Source organism: Chiloscyllium punctatum, chromosome 44 (assembly GCF_047496795.1).
Source record: "Chiloscyllium punctatum isolate Juve2018m chromosome 44, sChiPun1.3, whole genome shotgun sequence".
Classification (NCBI taxonomy): domain Eukaryota; kingdom Metazoa; phylum Chordata; class Chondrichthyes; order Orectolobiformes; family Hemiscylliidae; genus Chiloscyllium; species Chiloscyllium punctatum.
Window position 1 is genome coordinate 27,301,268 of NC_092782.1, and position 18,682 is coordinate 27,319,949.

Here is an 18,682-nt window from a genome sequence, read left to right on the forward strand (position 1 = left end):
AACTCTGTTTTCTCTTCATAGATGCTGCCAGATGTGCTAAATTTCTCCAATAATTTTTGTTTATGCAGAATACCTTTTTGTTGTAATTTCAATGCCATTATTTTCAGCTATCTAAGGTATGAAATTTACCATTGAGGTAAGGTCCTAAAATAATGAGGGTTATTTGTTAAAATCTGGCTATGTTAAAATTAGAACAGAATAAATAATTGTGGGTTCAGAAGAGCACTTACAAAAACCTACATCCGACCAGGTCGATAAGGAAATTACAATCACAAATTCATAAGTGCCACAGTTCCACACAAATGACTGGCCTGACAACACCAAATTTTTATCTTATTTATTCACCTTTAAAGTACTTTTTTAACATGCTGTTTGATAGTTTGGCTGAGTTACCAGCATTCAGAGAATTTTACAAAATTCTTGCTCGCTGACTTTTTTTCCTGACTTCTATCCAAATTAACATATTTGAAAACAAGAAGGATCTAATTGTGTAGATGCTGACCAATATTCCATACTTTTAGAGTTGAGCAGTCTTCAAGCAAGATGCTGTTTGTACTACAGGCTCAGGAAAAATGGTGTAGAAAAGACTAAATGACAGTGACTCCAGCAACTTGGATTCTATAAATGCCTTCCATAGTTGCTCTAAGCAAACATATTTATAACGCTTGGGGTGGGCGGTGAAGAGAGAGAAAACTGCAACTTAACAGAGGTGTCAGAAGTAATAAATGCTTTACTGAAAGAGAAAATGGAAGAACTTTAGCATTTAATCCATTCAACAATGAACATCAACTAATAACAAACAAAGCGCAGACATAATGTGGTAAATACAATTGAAATAAAAAGACAACTCTTCAAATATTACACATTATATTCTTCTCCTTGAAATACCGAGCAAAAGGCTTTTGGACTTCACAGAAGCGATAATTAATAAATCTGACCAATACCTGCAGCCAATGCCTTCTGCAAACAGGAACCAGCTACAACCCAAACCTCTTTTCTAAAAGATAAAGGCTTCAATATCAAACAGCTGATTCGGCGGAATGGCATCTGAGTATTTACGGAGTGATAGAAAGCTCTGTTGTTTAAATGTCCATGAGCCTCAGTATTTTTTTAAAAACTTGATTTGCCTTTTATTCTGTAATTACTCAAGGTTTCTAATTTACAGTTGTGGCGAATGTGCGGCTGGGAGCTGACGTTTGTTGGCGGGTGATTTATTTCTCATTTTGCTCCAAGATCTCTGTTATTGTTGTTGTTGTGCTGGTGCTGGTGCTGGTACTGGTGCTGGTGGGAGAGCGATGGCCAGGCCGGTGAGGTTAGTGAATTTAACTGGGAACGCTGGAGGAGATGGGCAGGGATCTGGAGGGGGCACCTGGTGGCGGGTGATGTGGGAATTGGTGGAAGTGGGTGAGACCTGATAGTGCCATGGTCACATCTTGACATATTCAGAAACAGTGAAGATTGGTCTTTTATAGGACAATCATAGAATTTAGTACATGGTGTGCAGGACTGCAGAGATTATATTTTAAAATTCCTCAATCTGTGCTGGCATTTCAGCTGTTAGACTAATCCAAAATGTCAAATCTGGATGCACTTCTGGGTTTGACAGGAGTTAAATTTGAGGATAAACACACTCAGTCAGAAGAAATGTCAGAAGCATTATAAAACAAAAATAATTGGAAAGTAATGCTTTCCATCAGTTTTTGTGGTGCAAATAGGGCAATCGGCCATTCAAAAGAAAATGGAAATCCTAGTGTCATTAAAGATCATCAAGATGCAGGTGTGAATAAAGAATTTGAATGAGGGGAAAGGAGGGCAGAAATGCTTTTGATGAATTCTAGAAGCTTAGTGAATTTGGGAATTATAATAAACAAATTTACCCTGTTTTACAAGGATGTTACCAAGATTGGAGGGTTTGAGCCATAGGGAGAGACTGAGTAGGCTAGGACTGTTTTCCCTGGAGTGTTGGAAGCTGAGGGGTGACCTTATAGAGGTTTATAAAATCATGAGGGCCATGAATAGGGTAAATAAGCAAGGTCTTTCCCCTGGGGTGGGGAAGTCTAAAACTGGAGGGCATACGTTTATGGTAAGATGGGAAAGATTTAAAATTGTAAGGGACAACCTTTCCATGCAGAGGGTGGTGCATGTATGGAATGAGCTGCCAGAGGAAGTGGTGGAGGCTGGTACAATTATATCATTTAAAAGGCATCTGGGAGGGTATATGAATAGGAGTGTTTTATAGGGACATGGGAGATGCTGGCAAATGGGACTAGATTAATTTAGGGTATCTGGTTGGACTGAAGAGTCTGTTTCTGTGCTGTACATCACGATGATTCTGATTCTAAGTGAGTAGGGTTTAGTCAAATGATGTTTCAGGTGTGATTCAAAATACCATTACACCATGTATTATCCCAAAAAGTACAATAAAGTATTCAAACATTCAGAAGCAGAATCAGCAGATATGGATCAAAGAGAGGGCTTTTTATTGGTCACAGGAAGTTTTAATCAACTGGGAGAAAGTGAAGACTGTGGATGCTGGAGATCAGAGTCAAAAAGTGTGCTGCTGGAAAAGCACAACCAGTCAGGCAGCATCCGAGAGGCAAGATAGTTGACATTTCGAGCATAAGCTTTTTATCAGGGATGTGCGGGAGACCCAAGGGGGCTGAGACATAAATGGGTCTGGGGGGAAGCTAACTGGGAATGCAATAGGGATATGCATATGGGGGTGATGTGATCTCCCTTACACTGGGGACACAGGACGCCAACTTGCAGAACATTTCAGAGAACATCTCTGGGACAAACACACTAAATAACCCCGCCGCCCTGTGCCAAACACTTCAACTCACCCTCCCACTCTGCAATTCCTGGTCCTCTTCTACTGCCAGATTCTAGCCATCTGACACCCGGACGAAGAACACCTCAACTTCCACCTTGGGACCCTCCAACCATATGGGATCAATACTGATTTCACCAGTTTTCTCACCTCACCTCCCATTTCCTTCACTTTATCCAAGATCCAACCCTCTAACTCGGCACTGCCCTCTTGAATTGTCCTATCTGTCCATTTTCTTTCCCACCTGTTCATTCCACCCTCCCCTCTGATCTATCACGATCACCTCCCCACGTTCATCTATCTATCGCATTCCTAGCTACCTTCCCCCCCAGCCCCAATCCCCTACCCATTTATCTTTCAGCCCCCTTGGGCCTCTGCCACATTCCTGATGAAGAGCTTATTCTCAAAATGTTGACTCTCCTGCTCCTCGGGTGCTGTCTGACCTGTGCTTTTCCAGCAGCACACTCTTTGATACAGGAAGTTTCACCCCAATGATGAATGTATTAGTGGCAAAATCTTTCAGTTGGTCAGTATTAGACAGCGTAGGCATACAGGTGTGGGATAAAGAAAAAAATAGCTTTTGTAGATTTGGCAACCAGATTGAATCAATCAACTATAATACATAGTAAAAACATAAAAATAATTATGATAATGTAATGAAAATGGGGCAGGGTCTGGACTTTTACCAATAGTTAAGTATCTGATAATGGGTGTAATAATGAATTTAGAGATATGAAGAAATATGAACTTAATAGTTCTGAATATGGCAGCAGGAAGCCCTTTTACCAACAAGCTGTGTGAAAGGAACAATGCAGTAAGAGACAAAATGATTCATAGCTTATGGTTTGATTGATCTGACAAAGTTTTATCATCTCCACTAGCATGGCTGGCAATGTTAAGAATTCACTGCAGATGGTTGTTAAAAAATGTCCAAATCTTTTAGTAATTGTTACAAATCCTTAAATCCTATCAATTATAAGTGATCAGCACCCAACTTGGAAAGAAACTACAATTAATTTTACTGTTTTGAGCGTCTGAAGGCACGACATGCAGGCAGTCAGGCTTTCATTAAAGCCAAAGACTCAAAGAATTTAGCGAGCTATAAGACGTGGTGTAAGGCCATTGGAAACCAGATTAGGTCATGGAATTGTGGGTTCCATGAGAGGGGCATAAAGAGTGGAGATGTCAGGAAAGGTTATTGGTTAAGTATGTGTGCATGTAGTTGGGTGGGTTGGGCAGCGCTTGAGTGGAGCATCTGGGTCACAGGGGAGATGGATTCTTAAGTGTGAGTGAGTCTATAGGTACAAGCTGTGGGTAAATATAAGATCAAAAAAATTAGGAATAGTAATAGGCCATTCAACTCCCCAAGCCTGCCTTGCCATGCAATTGAATTGTGGCTGATCCAATATTCCTCATGTCCACTTTTCTGCCCTTTCCCTGTAATCCTTGATTCTCCTACTGATCAAGAATGTATCTACCTCATCCTTAAATATACATAAGAATTTTGCCTCCACAACTTTCTGTGGCAAGGAGTTCCAAAGACTTTCAACCCTCTGAGCAAAGAAATTCCTCCTCATCTTGGTCTTAAATTGGTATCCCTTTACTCTGAGCCTTTGATCCAAGACTCTGCAATGAGGGGAAATATCCTCTCAGCATTTACCTGGCAAACCTCTTAAGAATCCAATATGTTTCAATGGTATCAGCTCTCATTCTTCTAAACTTCAGTGAGTGGAGTCCCAACCTGTTCAGACTTTCCGTATTGGGGATCATACTAGTGAATCTTCACTGAACTGCCTCCAATGAAATGATACCTTCTTAAAGACAGAGACCAAAACTCCTCACAGTAGTATAAGAGTCATTACTCACCAGGACCTACTACAGTTTCAGTAAGACTTCCCTGTTCTTATGTTTCAACCCCATTGAAATAAGGGCCAACATTCCATACGTCTTCTTGATTATCTGCTGCACCTGTATTCCACTTCCCACTTTGCCTCATCCACTTAGCTTCTGCATACGGAATCACTACAGTCCTTTATGATAATATGACTGCAACTACATTGGAGAACAGAAATGGTTCCCTTCAAATTTTGACGGGGGTGTTGAGCAAAGCTTTGTGATAGCCAACGTGGTATTTAAGTTATCTACCATCTGTTATGATTATTCAATATAACTTAGATGGAAACCTGTCTCATCTCTGTGCCAAACCTAAACTGACCACCATGAACATATGTTGATCTGCAGTTTGTCAGTAACTGCAACATTGATGTGCATTCTGTATCAGATTATCCATAGAAGAGACTTGACATTTACTTGAATGTTGCCAAAATAAAACTCATACCACACACATTGACCACCTCCTATATAAGGTGAAGGAGAGATTCTGAAATGTTGATCACTTCTCATACCTTGGCAGCCATATCTCTCAAAATGCCACCATTCACAAGGAGATCCATGACTGGATCTTTTATGCCAGCTCAGCTTTGTAAAAGAACTACAATAGCAAATGTTTGATGGCAAAAATCTCCACAAGTCAAGAGAGGTTCCCAGTACACAGTAGTTGTCACTACACTGCTGTATTGCAATGATATTAGACTAAATATCAGTAAGATACAAAAGCACTAGGGAAATTTGATTTGCAATTCCTCCATCTGATCCTTTAAATTCAATAACAGGTCAGTCAATCAAATCCAGTGACATTGAAGCCAGGTTTATAAGTACTCAGATGACAAGAACTCAGAAGGCTTTAGTGGTATTATTGCTAGACCAATAATCCAGAAATACAACTAATTTTCTGGAGACCCAGGTTTGAATCCCAACACAACAGATGGCGAAATTTGAATTCAATAAAGCATGTCTGGAATTAAGAATCTACTCATGACCATGAAATCATTACCCATCTGGCTCACCAATGTTTAATCAATAGGTATGAAGTCTCAATGAAAAAATGAACCCATCGACCAAGGCACCAGAAAAGACAATGGCAGAAACAGGCCTGTCCATCCTGCAGACCTGCTGGAAGCTAGTGCCAAAATTATCTTGTCTCACAGACTTGTCAAGCAACAACCACATGGTGGTACACCATGGAAATAGCATTTGCAGATAATATCCTGGACATGATTATCACCATCCCTGGATATGTCCTGTCTAATTGGCAGGACAGACCCAGCAGTACTGGAGGCATAATGGTGAACAGTTGGGAGGGAGTTGCCCTCGGAGTCTGTAACATTTTCTCTGGACCCCATGAAGTCTCATGGCTTCAGGTTAAACTTGTAAAGGAAACATTCTGCCAATTAACATGTATTATTCTTCATTGGCTCATGAATCAGTTCTTCTCCATATTGAACAGTACTTGGAGGAACCACAGAGAGTGGCAAGGATGCAAAATGTATTCTGGGTAGGGGAGTTCAATGTCTACCACCAAGTGTGGCTTGGCAGCAGCAGTACTGATTGAACTTTTCGAGTCATAAAGCACATGGCTGTTAGACTGGGTCTCAGCAGTGAGGGAGCCAACAAGAAGGAAAAACATATTTGACCTCATCCTTATCAATCTGCTGGCTGCAGGTGCATCTGTTCATGACAGTATTAGTAAAAGTGATCAGCGCATAGTCCTTGTGGAGATGAAGTCCTGCCTTCACATTGAAACTACCCTACATCGTGTTGTGTGGCACAACTACTGTGCTAAATGGGACAAACATTTATATCACTGACATCTTCCTGACGATGTGGAAAATTGCCCAGGTATGTATGTTCAGAAAAAGCAGGACAAATTCAACCTGGCCACTTACTGCCACATTGATATACACTCAAACATTAGTAAAGTGATGGAAAGTATCATTAATAGTGCAATGAAGCAGCACCTGCTCAGCAAACATCTGCTCAGAGATGCTCAGTTTGGGTTCCTCCAGAGCCACTCAGCTCCTGACCCCATTACAGCCTTGGTTCAAACATAGACTAAAGAGCTGAATTTCAGAGGTGAGGTGAGAGTGCTTTTGACATCAAGACCACATTCGATTAAGTGTCAAGGAACCCTAGCAAAACTGGAATTAATAGATATTGAGGGCAAATTCTCCACTTGTTGGAATCATACCTGGCACACAGGAAGATGGTTGTGGTTGCTGGAGGATAGTCATCTCAGCTCCAGGATATTTCTTCAGGAGTTGCTGAGGCTCAACCATCTTCAACTGTTCATCAATGACTTTCATTCCATCTCAAGATTAGAATTGAGGATGTTTAGCACCATTCATGATTCAGATACTGAAGCAGTCCATGTTCAAATGCAACAAGATTTGAATAATATCCTGGCCTAGGCTAACAAGTAGCAAATAAGATTTGTGCCACACAGATATCAGGCAATGACTATCTCCAATAAGAGAGTATCCAACCATCGCCCCTTGACACTGAATGGTGTTACTATCACTGGATCCCCCACTGTCAACATCTTTGGAGTTGCCACTGACCAGAAATTCAACTGGACTCACTATATAAATACAGTGGCTACAAGAGCAGGTCAGAGGCTAGAATAAACAATGAGTAACTCCTGACTCCACAAAACCTGCCCAACATCTATAAGGCACAAGTCAGGAGTGTGATGGATATGCCCTGCTTGCCTGAATGCGTGCAGCTCCAACAACACTTGGGAAGCTTGACATCATCCAGCATAAAGCAGCCTGCTTGATTGGCACCACATGCACTGTCTCCACCACAACGCTCAGTAGCCACAGCATATACTATTTACACAATGGTCTGCAGAAATTCACCAAAGATCCTTAGACTGTACCTTCCACACCCACAATCAGTTCCATCTAGAAGTACAAAGTGGACAGATACATGAGAAAACCACCATCTGCAAATTCCTTTCCAAGCCACCAACTATTCTAACTTGAAAATACACTGCAGTTTCTTTGTTGTTACTTTGTCAAAACCCTGGATCTCTCTTCCCTAATGGCATTGTAGATCTATCTACAGCACGTATATTACATCAGTTCAAAAAGGCAGATCAGTAGCACCTTCTCAAGGACAAGTAGGGATGGGCGATAAATGCTGCCCTGCTAGTGATGCCCTTGGACCACAACAGAATTTTTAAAAGTTTATTTAAGAATTGAGAGTGCCGGACTAGTGACTTATTGTTAGGGAGTACAAACATCAATGAAACAGTCCCCAACAAATCCAAAGTAGTGAAGAAACTGACCCATCTGATCCAGATTTCTACAACCAACCTTCTCACCCTTTATGTCAGCTCTTTCATCTTTAAACTAGAAGGTTGGTTGTAGAAATCCAAAAAAAAATCCATGTTTCCTTTTCCTAAACTAAAACTTGAGTATCTCATTGGGGTCAAAAGATGATATGGCATTAATGTCTATCAATGTGACAATGTTATGGCTTTTAGAGGTATATTTTGTCCTGGTACTTTTTGAAGAGAAATTTTGAGCCATAGGTACTGAGCTTCCTCCTCCAAGCCAATAAAGTAAACAGCTAGTAAGGCCTTGGGTTCTTTTTTTTTAAGTTGGAACAATAGAAACAGCATGAATGGGTAGAGTAAGACCCCCCCACAGAACCAGGGTTTTAATTTTACTTTCAGTAGTTGTTGGGTTTTGAAGTTGGCTGTAGAAGCTGTTACATTTCTCTTTGTTAATAGCTAAAAGCTTGGGTTCTCTTTCTGCTGCCAGAATCACATATGAGACAATCTGTTTTACTGACTTTGCCTTTGCCAAGGGTGTGTTAGTAGAATGTTACAAGATTGGAACAGGTACTGTTTAGTAGTTAAATAATCTATTACTCCGTTAAGTTTTCCAATAAAGATAAGTTATTACAATTCTTTTTATTTATAATTTAACTGTGGGTAAGAATGAAGTGTGTTTTGCTTAAAGCTGAGTAGTGTGATCAATTGAATTACATCTGGAGCACAGCACCTTATACTTGCCTTTAAATAAGAAAAACGTTAGGATCTAGGCTATATATTTACGTGGGGTTTGGTCTGGTCCATAACATCTGATATATGTACACAAGAAATAGGTGCAGGACTAGGCTATTCAGCTCCTCAAGCCTGCCCTACCATTCAACATGATCATGCTGATTTGCCCCAGGTCTCACCTCCTCTTTTATGTCAGCTCCTGAAGCCCTCAATGTCTTGATATTTCAAAATGAGTCTATCTCCTCTTTAAATACTCCACAACTCTGCAGCAGAGAATTCTAGACAGTAACTACTCTTAGAGAAGAAATTCCCTCACATATATTTTAAATGAGTATCCCCTTAGACTGTAACTAGTTCAAGATACCCCACTAGTGGGAAAAATCTTCTCAACTTTTATCCTGTCAAGGCACCGTATTTTTATAGATTTTTGAAATGTAATTCTTTTTAGATAAGTATTATTTTGAAATACTCTTCAAAGGATATTTCTGATTTTAAAAAATGTGATATTTTCTGTTATAAGGTTGTGACATATATTTCTTTTCTGCTATTAGGACCAAGAAAGTTGTAGATTATTCACAGGGTGGAGATTTTGATGATGGTGAGTTTGACGTAAAGTTCAAAGAGTGTATTGTTTTCTGTGAAATATAGTAATCTTGGTGCATAATGAAGTAACTCATTCATGTGCTAGTTTGCACTCTTGCAGTCAAACTGCCTGATGTAATCTTGTTTTCATGCTGTTTTCCCCTTTTTTTCACCTCTTCAATTCCAATTTAAGTATAATTCAACCAGCTTTTATTCCACATGTGGCAAAGTATTCCATACTTTACACATGAGCATTTTGTTTTAATCTCTTCCTTTTTCTTGTCAAATCCTGTGTTTTTAACCTATTTTGTCCTGATTTACTGACTTGTAGAAGTAGATTTTCACCAACCATATAAAACTGTGGCGTAATTTTGAATAATTGGATTCGACTTATCACCCCTTAACCTTTCCTGTTTCAGCAAACACAGATCTCAATTTAACTTTAATATGTGTCTTAAAAGTTGGTATATTTTAAGAAATAAAGCCAAGCCATTTTTCTAACCATCTGTGAAGTCTCACATCAATTCCATTTTAGAATTAGAAATTGATGCTTTACTATCTGTTTAGTTTTGCTGAATCATCATTTCTTGACTAACTCATCTGATTTTGTAACTTGTTGAATTAGCCCCAGCTCAGATTATCTTTAGCCTATAATAAAGGTTCCTGGTTTTATAAGTTTCTCTTTAACTACAGTTAATATTGAATGAAATAATCCATTAACCTGTGAGCTATGCAAGGTAATAATTTTCTTAAGTCAATTATTGCATGTAACTAGAACAATAAATGTTCTTAAATTTTATACATTTTTCCTTACAGATGAAGATTTTGCATATGTACCAGCTCCTCCAAGTAAAAAATCACGTCTAATAACTAAGGATCAGAAACAAAAAAAAGGAAAGAGAAATAACATTTCTGGCAGTCAAGATGCAAAAACTGAAAAGGAACGACCTAAAGAAAGGTGAATAAATTCTTAGGATTACTGATCAGTTTATAATTTTGCAGACTATTCCAAGTAAATAAATGTGAACAAATGGAAGTATTTTTCTTTCTTAAGAGCTGTATGTCAATTTGTCTGTTGTAACTCTATTTACTAAAAAATACTATCCTTTGGAAGACAAAAGCTAATGTGTTATCACTTAAGTGGAAAATCACTTACTGCTGGCCAGGATAGGAGTCTTTATCTGTACACTCAGCTGATAGCGTCAGTTTGTTTTTCCTCAGTGTCACAATTTCAGAGAAGTGCAATATTTGTCTTTTAATGAGTGGTTAATTCTTGGCGGGTTTTATATCATGGTTTTGATATTATAATAATGTTCCTTTATTCCCTGAATTCAATTCTTAAAGACTTTAGTATACTCTTATAGAGAGTTTCAACCACTTGGTCTTTGCAGCAAAATTTGAACTATTCATATTAATTCTGGAAACTTGCCAGCAAAAACAAAGCAATGGAAAACTGCACCGTTAAATGGAATGAGGTAGAAATGATAAATACCATTAATCTTTATCATTATTTAAACGTAAAGATTTAGAGAGATTTTTTCTTTGTATTATTAAATAGTTATTGATAACTTATATGCCTGTGTGTACTTTTCCTTCCACTTTTGCTGTTAATGCTGTTTGCATTGGAATTTTAATAATTTCAACTCACTCGTCAGATTGCTTCATAATATAGGTTGCCACTTGATGAAAAACTTTATCAAAGAAATCTGGAAGCTGCGTTAGTCCTATCAGTGCAAGAGCCAACCAGTGAAGGTGAGTTTTTTTTAAACAAAAGCTCTAGTAAATAACAATTCTTACCCCAGTTAAATTGTTATCTCAAAATGTTTTATTATGTCTACTATTGGCTGAAGTAGAAAATATTTTTTCACATGACTAGTAATTTGTGCTTAGTACTTCTATTTTGTAGATTACCAATATTTTATAGGTGAAAATATCGTTAGGACTGACACTCCCAATTTTGTTTTTGATGTATAAGACATTTTGTAACTTGGATGCTCAGGTTGGTGGACTCACTCTTTTTTGGTATATTGAGCATGCTCACTAAATTATTTTCAGGATTGTGTAATTAAACAGAATTGATCCTTCATTTCTACTCTGGCCATGGCCTGCCATCACCCAGCAAAGGTTGCTTTTCAGGGCTGGAACAAATGGCTAATAAGTTTTGTGTGCTAGAACAAAGCCATGGCTATACCGAGAGACAACTATACTGGGTGATGACTGCCTGTAGAAGAAGCCCATCCGCATGCAGGTTAGAAAATAAAAGTAAATGTACCAAAAAGAGCTATTTGAACTTGAACCTTTGTTGCCTAGCAAATGCTGGGGCAGCAGATGCAACTATTTGTGCCAAATTCCAAAAATTGCATTAGGCAAGTGGAGGGAATTACAGTGGTTTCTCAATATGCTACATTTGCTTATCTGAGTACATGTCTGAAACCAGTAAAGAAAGCTGTAAGGGACAGGTTAGATTTTGCTTTTGTAAATAGGGTAGGTATGATATTTTGAGATTGCAGACTATTGTAAGATCATTTATATACTGGAATACACTGAATGTGGCAAATACCATATACAGGAAGAAAGTGATGACTGGAGATGCTGGAGAGTCAGGATTGAAAAGCATGGCGCTGGAAAAAGCACAGCAGGTCAGGCAACAGCTGAGGAGCAGGAGAGTCCACGTTGTGGGCATAATCCCTTCTTCAGGAATGTGGAGTGGGAAGGGGGCTGGGATATAAATAGGGAGGTGGGGGTAGGGCTAGGGGAATCTGGGAAATCTCTCCCCCTCCCCCACCTCATCCCAGATGCAACCCTCCAACTTGACACCGCTTTCTTGGCCTGTCCTATGTGTCCATCTTCCTTCCCACCTATCTACTCCACCTTCCTCACAAACCTATCACAGTCACCTCTTACCTGCATCCACCTATCGCCATCCCACCTATCTTTCCCTCAGCCCCACCCCCTATTTATCTCCAGCCCCCTTCCCCTCCTCATTCATGATGAAGAGCTTATGCCACATTCAATGTACATGCAAGTTATTAATCCCTCAAGCAGTTGCCATAAAGAACTGGGAGCTATGGGAATATAAGATCAAATTGTACATTTTGTTTTAGATATAAGCTGCCATTTCAACTTCTTTAGAAAGTTGCATTAGAAGCTTTCTGAAACTATCTCTTTCATCGAAGGAGTGAGCCACGGTCAAATGTTGTCACCAATTCTACTTGATATTTTCATCACTAACATACTATGTGGAATCCTTGATGTACTTATGTCTATCAGTCTCTGGATTAGTGGTGCTGGAAGAGCACAGCAGTTCAGGCAGCATCCAAGGAGCTTCGAAATTGACGTTTTGGGCAAAAGCCCATTCCTGATGAAGGGCTTTTGCCCGAAACATCGATTTCGAAGCTCCTTGGATGCTGACTCAACTGCTGTGCTCTTCCAGCACCACTAATCCAGAATCTGGTTTCCAGCATCTGCAGTCATTGTTTTTACCTTTATGTCTATCAGTTGTCAGCATTTCTCTTAGTATGACACACTTCTTGTAAATAGTGATGCTAATGGATTCATCTGGAATTCAAAGTCTTGTTGCATAGCTTTCCTTTATTGTTAGCTCTTCGGCTGTGAGCATTGCTCACACAACTGGGGTGCACAGTGGCTCAGTGGTTAGCCCTGCTGCCTCACATCACCAGGTCCCAGGTTCGATTCCAGCCTTGGGCGACTGACTGTGTGGAGTTTGCACATTCTCCCTGTGTCTGTGTGGGTTTCCTCTGGGTGCTCCGGTTTCCTCCCAAAGTCCAAAGATGTGCTGGTCAGGTGAATTGGCCATGCTAAATTGCCCATAGTGTTAGGTGCATTAGCCAGAGGGAAATGGGACTGGGTGGGTTTCTCTTTGGAGGGTCAGTGTGGACTTGTTGGGCTGAAAGGCCTGTTTCCACACTGGAAATCTCTAATCAAATCTCTTAAAAAAACGAATCCTTGCCCTCCCACCTCAAATTCCTCTCCAGCCCTGATGAGATGCAGTCTTTGGGACCCATGCTGTCGTTTGCAGAAAACAGGTCCTATCTCTGTAACTTTACTGTCCCAATTATATTTAAGCTTCTTTTACTCCCACCGTTTGAATGACTTCTTACACCATGATGCTGCAGCCCATTTGCTCATCCTTTCTGCAGTCACTGCTTTTCTTCATTCAAGCTGCAAGAGTGCTGATCCTATACATATTTGCAAGAGCTGAGGCTACTTCATTGCTACGTCCACACATGTCACCCTTCCTCGCAGTCCCAAACTCCTGTCACTAATCATGAGTAAAATCAGAAGTAACTAGCCTAAGGGGTGTTGTACCTATGAGAGCAAAGTTTGCAGGGATCTTGTCCCCTCCCTGTTATAAGCTATGTCCGAAGCTCCGACTTTCCCTCATCATCCTGAGGTTGAAGTAGCTTGACTTGCTGTAAATGTAGTTCCTATGGAGCATACTAGTGTCCTAGCTACTCAATCAAGTAGCTGTAATATATGACTTGCCTTGTCACCTTTATTTTGATTTATTTAAGTAATGAGATGTTAGGTTTAAAATTATAACTCTACTAAAGGATTTAAGCCCTTCCTGATGAAGGGATTATGACCGAAATGACGACTCTCCTGCTCATCGAATGCTGCTTGATAGGCTGTGCTTTTCCAGCACCACACTTTTCGACTCTGATCTCCAGCATCTGTGGTCCTTGCTTTCTCATAAATCTCAAAATGCACCAACCAATGATCTTCCTGTTCTCCTATTTAACATCTTTGAACAATTACCAGCTATTAAAAATTCATAAAAGGCATCAAAAGCCATGTCTTCTTCCCTTTCCGTGCTGAAATTTCAACAAATTCTCAAGTTATACTTTGAAGCACACTGTTATAAGAGTCATAGAATCATACAGCACAGAAACAGACCCTTCGGTCAACCTGTCTATGCCAACCAGAATCCCAAACTAATCTCACTTGCCTGCTTATGGCTCATATCCCTCCAAACATTTCTTTTTATGTACTTATCTAAATGTCTTTTAAACATTGTAACAATATCCATATCCCCCACTTCCTCTGGAAATTCATTTCACACAAGAACAAAAGAAATTGCCCCATTGTCTTTTTCCTCTCATCTTAAAAATATGCCTCCTAGTCTTGAGAAATCACCCACCCTAGGAAAAGGTGCCTGCCATTCACCTTATCTATACCCCTCAAGATTTTAGAAACCACTATTAGGGCACCTCTCAACCTCCTACACTCCAGCGAAAAAAGGTCCTTGGCTCAATCTGTGCTCCTATTACATGAAACAAGCAGAAGAAAATTATCAATTATGTGTGCTGTATGAAGGCAGACCCTTGATGCATAGTAGTCTTTCTATATCTTTCCCTGCGATTCTGTTTATTTGGCATCCTGTAATTTTGTTTATTTGGCACTAGAGTTTTTCCAATTTTCAAGCCATCCTACATGGATGTTATCTTCTTTTCACTTCTTTATCGTTGAAGTTTTTCTCTATGACATTTCTTACAAATTCTTTTTCTTAAAATGACTTTCTGCTTTTTTTCTAATTGTAATTGACAAATTTCTTTGTTGAAGCAAATAGCAGAATCTTAAAAATCTCTAAAAGGGATTCCTGGTTGGGCTCTCAGGCAGAATCACAAATTGTTCATTTTTTTAAAATATGATTGACTAAGGAACTGTGTTATTGTAGCTTTGTTATTTTCTTTGTGTGACTCAGTAGCTGTCATGTTCTGCTGGTGACTGCTGCAGTTTACTTTGTTAAAAATATGATTGTGACATTTGAAGTGCAGGAATTTGGCAGAGAGAAAATGCAGTGTTAATGTACAATAAATTCTGGGTTACTAATCCTATATTTTCTTTATGCTATTCAGAACAATAACTGTAGAGGTCCATAGATCGATGTTTTCTATACCCTTAGATAAGATTACTGCTGAAAATGAAGGTTCCTCAGTTCGATCTAGACCAAAGCGAGCAGCAACAGGAGCTGCATCACAACCAAAGCAAATTCTACTTGATGATAGAGGTAGCGATGGTGATGGTGATGGTGAAGGTGAAGAGGATTCTGCAGGTGAACTGGACTACATAGCGGGTGAGTAATTGACAAAAATGGCAAAATCATTACAGCTTGGATAAGTGAATGCTATTATTTAATGCAGAACAACTGCTAATGTACAACTATTTACTCTTTCAGTGCATTTGTAGTAATGCTTTGTAACAAAAGTAATTTTGTGCTTTACTCATATTTAATTGAATATTGAGTTTCATGCATCATAGGCTTGGAGTACAATGTTTACACATTAATTGAATAAAGAATACATTTTGAAATTTGTAATTAATATGAAGAAAATATAAAGTTCACCAGTTTTATCTTGACATATATGAAAAAGTTAATAGAATTCACTTTGCGAAAGGGATACATTATTAGTGCACAATATGAGATGCATACTATGCATTTAATGGTGACTTTTGTTCTTGGTAGTTTTCCAAATCCAATTCCAAGTAAACTATTTATTTTAGATGTGGGATAAGCATATTAATGGTTAAGTACATTTCAAAGTACAAGATGAGACAAGGTGACTTGCTCAAAAAGTCTATCCCTTCCAGAGGATCATTTGCAGCTTATATTATTGTGAACTAGTTGTGGAATGTAACTCATCACAGACATAAGCTCTCTAAGTAAAGCTGTGTTATTTGAGTCCTAAGACAACAACATTTCTCCTAAAGTACAACCGACGTTACTCAATTCTAAGCAGTTACATTTAACTTGAACCATATTGTAATCCAATTAATATTTAGTTATCTCCAAAATAAATTTTAGACTATTCAGTCCAAGATTTAAACAGATTCTACTTTTCATCTACTTTTTATTTGGATTAAGTAATGCAGAATTAGCTGATTCACTATACTGGCAAATGCATGGCGGTCAAGAGTGTGGTGCTGGAAAAGCACAGCAGGTCAGGCAGCATCTGAGGAGCATCATTTCCTGCTGAAGGGCTTTGGTCCGAAACGTCGATTTTCCTGCTTCTCGGATGCTGCCTGACCTGCTGTGCTTTTCCGCCATCACACTCTTGACTCTAATCTCCAGCATCTGCTTTACTCACTTTCGCCTAAATACAAAGATATATTTGACTGAAGGGTCTGTTTCCATGCTGTATGTATTGCTGACTCAATAACTGCATCCATGTTTATGAGATCAAACAAAACTGGACTTGCTGGACCTAACAAAACTGGACTTGCTGGACCTAACAAAACTGGACTTGCTGGACCTAACATACATGTTGACTTAAGGGGAACAAGTATTCTTCAATACTTGGCAGCAGAAATTGTACCATGGGATTTCAGTTCTAGCAAATTTCTGGAAACAATGAAAGTACATTTTCTTCATTGTACATCCTCATAAATTATTTGGGCTGAGGCACAAAAGAGAAGATCTCTAATTTTGCTGGTGATAGAAAATCAGGGACATTGTTCGCCTGTGCGGAAGAATTTAGAATGGCACGAGCAGGCTGGTAGATTAGGCCAGTAGGTTGTAGTTGCATCTCTGGGTAGAGAAACCTGATCTGTTAAATTTCAGAGAAATTAACAATAATGGAAAGAGTTCATAAATGGTAGCTTTTCGTTGAGTGGAGGACTCAGAAGTTCTCTGGTGCAAATATTTAGATTTACGAACATGAGAGTGCGATGAAAGTGAACTTTAATGTGTATTTTGAACTGATTACATTAACTAAGGCTGTTTTGGGAATCATATTAAAAAATGGATATCAGAATGGTGAAGAAATGCAGCAAAGATCACAGAAGCATTACCTGTGAATTGATAGTCTAGTTTTGATAAAAGGATTAAAAAAAAACTTTTTCATTGGAACAAGGAAAGTTCAGAGGAATGCAATGTTAATTTGAAAACTATAAATTGGAGAGGATAAATAGTGAAGGATTGTTTCCATTAGTTGCATCAGTAACAAGAGAGCATAGTTTTGAGATTATTATGCGAAGAATATTTGTTTCATACAGACAGTTATGAGAATATGAGATGCTTCGTCTCAAATGGGTATTGACACAGTGTGTAATCAAGAAACATTTAAAATACAAAAGAAGCATGATGAGGTGGAGGGGTGGGTGTTGAAAGTAAGTAGGAAATCAATTATTGGGTCCTATTGAGGACTTAGCAACAGAATAGGAGCAATGATTCACTAATGTCCTTCAAGGAAAAAAAATCTGCCATCCTTGACTGATCAGGCCTACAGGTGGCTCCAGACCCGTATCAATGGACTCCTGACTGATAAATGCTTTCTGAAATGGCCTGGTAGCCACTCAGTTGTTTCAACCATTAGAAAGTCTCAAAAAGAAATGAAACCAGAAGGAACAACTGGCATTAACTAAGGCAAACACAACCCTGTTGACCCTGCAAAATCCTACTAACTAATATCTAAGAGCTAGTACCAAAATTGGGATAACGATGCATCTTTTCATGACATTATTGATAAGCATGATCACCACCCTCATAACATTGGAAATGCCTTACATTGTGTTGTGTGACACTTTTTATGGATCACGTCAGACCCCCTCAAAACCTAGTTGTTTTAAGCAGGTGTAACATGGATATTCCAGGAGTGATGCAGCTGGTCAAATCACTTGGTTTTAAACAAAACAATTTATTTACAAGATTACAAAATGAAACACATTCGATGAAAACAGAAGAGATCAGAATACCGAGTAACTTAATCTATCCAAAAACCCAACAGACCATCCCAACTTACTGATGCTGTTCCAATATTTGCAACAATCCCTATAAACGCCCCTTGACACAAAAGGTAAAATCAAACACAGACTCTTACATGGGAGAAGTCACAGAGAGAGTACCAGCCTGGATCTGCATCTTTGATTCTAGCAGCTTCGAAACTCTACTGCTTGCTAACCAAACCAAACCAGAGAAAAGCTGAGCTGGGAGAATTGGCCAGGCCTCTTTCATCGTGCAAGTGATTTTTTTTAAACTTAAAAGCCTTTTTCCTGAGGCAGTATCTGTTAGCTATAATCAAACTGGCCCTAAAACCTTCAACCCCAGACTTTTCAGAGTTTGTGTTACTTATGACTTCTCTGAAAACAAAAGCCAAGGACAGCATAACCTTGTTAAAGTAGCAGCATTGTCACAGACTAATACCATGCTAATTGGGATAAACTTTGGACAAAGCTAGCAACTCAAGACAGGGCATCCATAAGGCACCATGACCCTCAGCAGCAGCAGAATCATATTCTAACACTATCTGCAACCTCCTGGCCCTCATAGCCTCACTCTGCCATTACATTCAAGCCAGGGGATCAATTTTGGTTCAATGAGAAATGCTGGAGAGCATGGT

General features: G+C 39.1%; 2 protein-coding genes across 4 annotated transcripts in view; one reads left to right on the plus strand and one right to left on the minus strand.

Annotated features, from left to right (window-relative positions):
- The window catches only part of ferry3 (FERRY endosomal RAB5 effector complex subunit 3), a 67,773-nt gene extending 66,767 nt beyond the window's left edge, over positions 1–1,006 (minus strand). The window contains exon 1 of one of the 2 annotated variants that reach the window (XM_072562536.1): positions 945–1,006. The gene's annotated coding sequence lies outside the window, so the exon portion shown is untranslated. The remainder of the gene's footprint in view (positions 1–944) is intronic. The other variant, XM_072562538.1, reaches the window with a different exon arrangement.
- A 193-nt stretch (positions 1,007–1,199) lies between these two features.
- Positions 1,200–18,682, plus strand: part of rad51ap1 (RAD51 associated protein 1) — a 60,662-nt gene continuing 43,179 nt past the window's right edge. For both annotated transcript variants that reach the window (XM_072562533.1, XM_072562534.1), the window contains exons 1-5: positions 1,200–1,312; positions 9,293–9,339; positions 10,140–10,281; positions 10,996–11,075; positions 15,250–15,420. In XM_072562533.1, the coding sequence (XP_072418634.1) occupies positions 1,296–1,312; positions 9,293–9,339; positions 10,140–10,281; positions 10,996–11,075; positions 15,250–15,420 (457 nt within the window). In that variant the 5' untranslated portion in view covers positions 1,200–1,295. The remainder of the gene's footprint in view (positions 1,313–9,292; positions 9,340–10,139; positions 10,282–10,995; positions 11,076–15,249; positions 15,421–18,682) is intronic.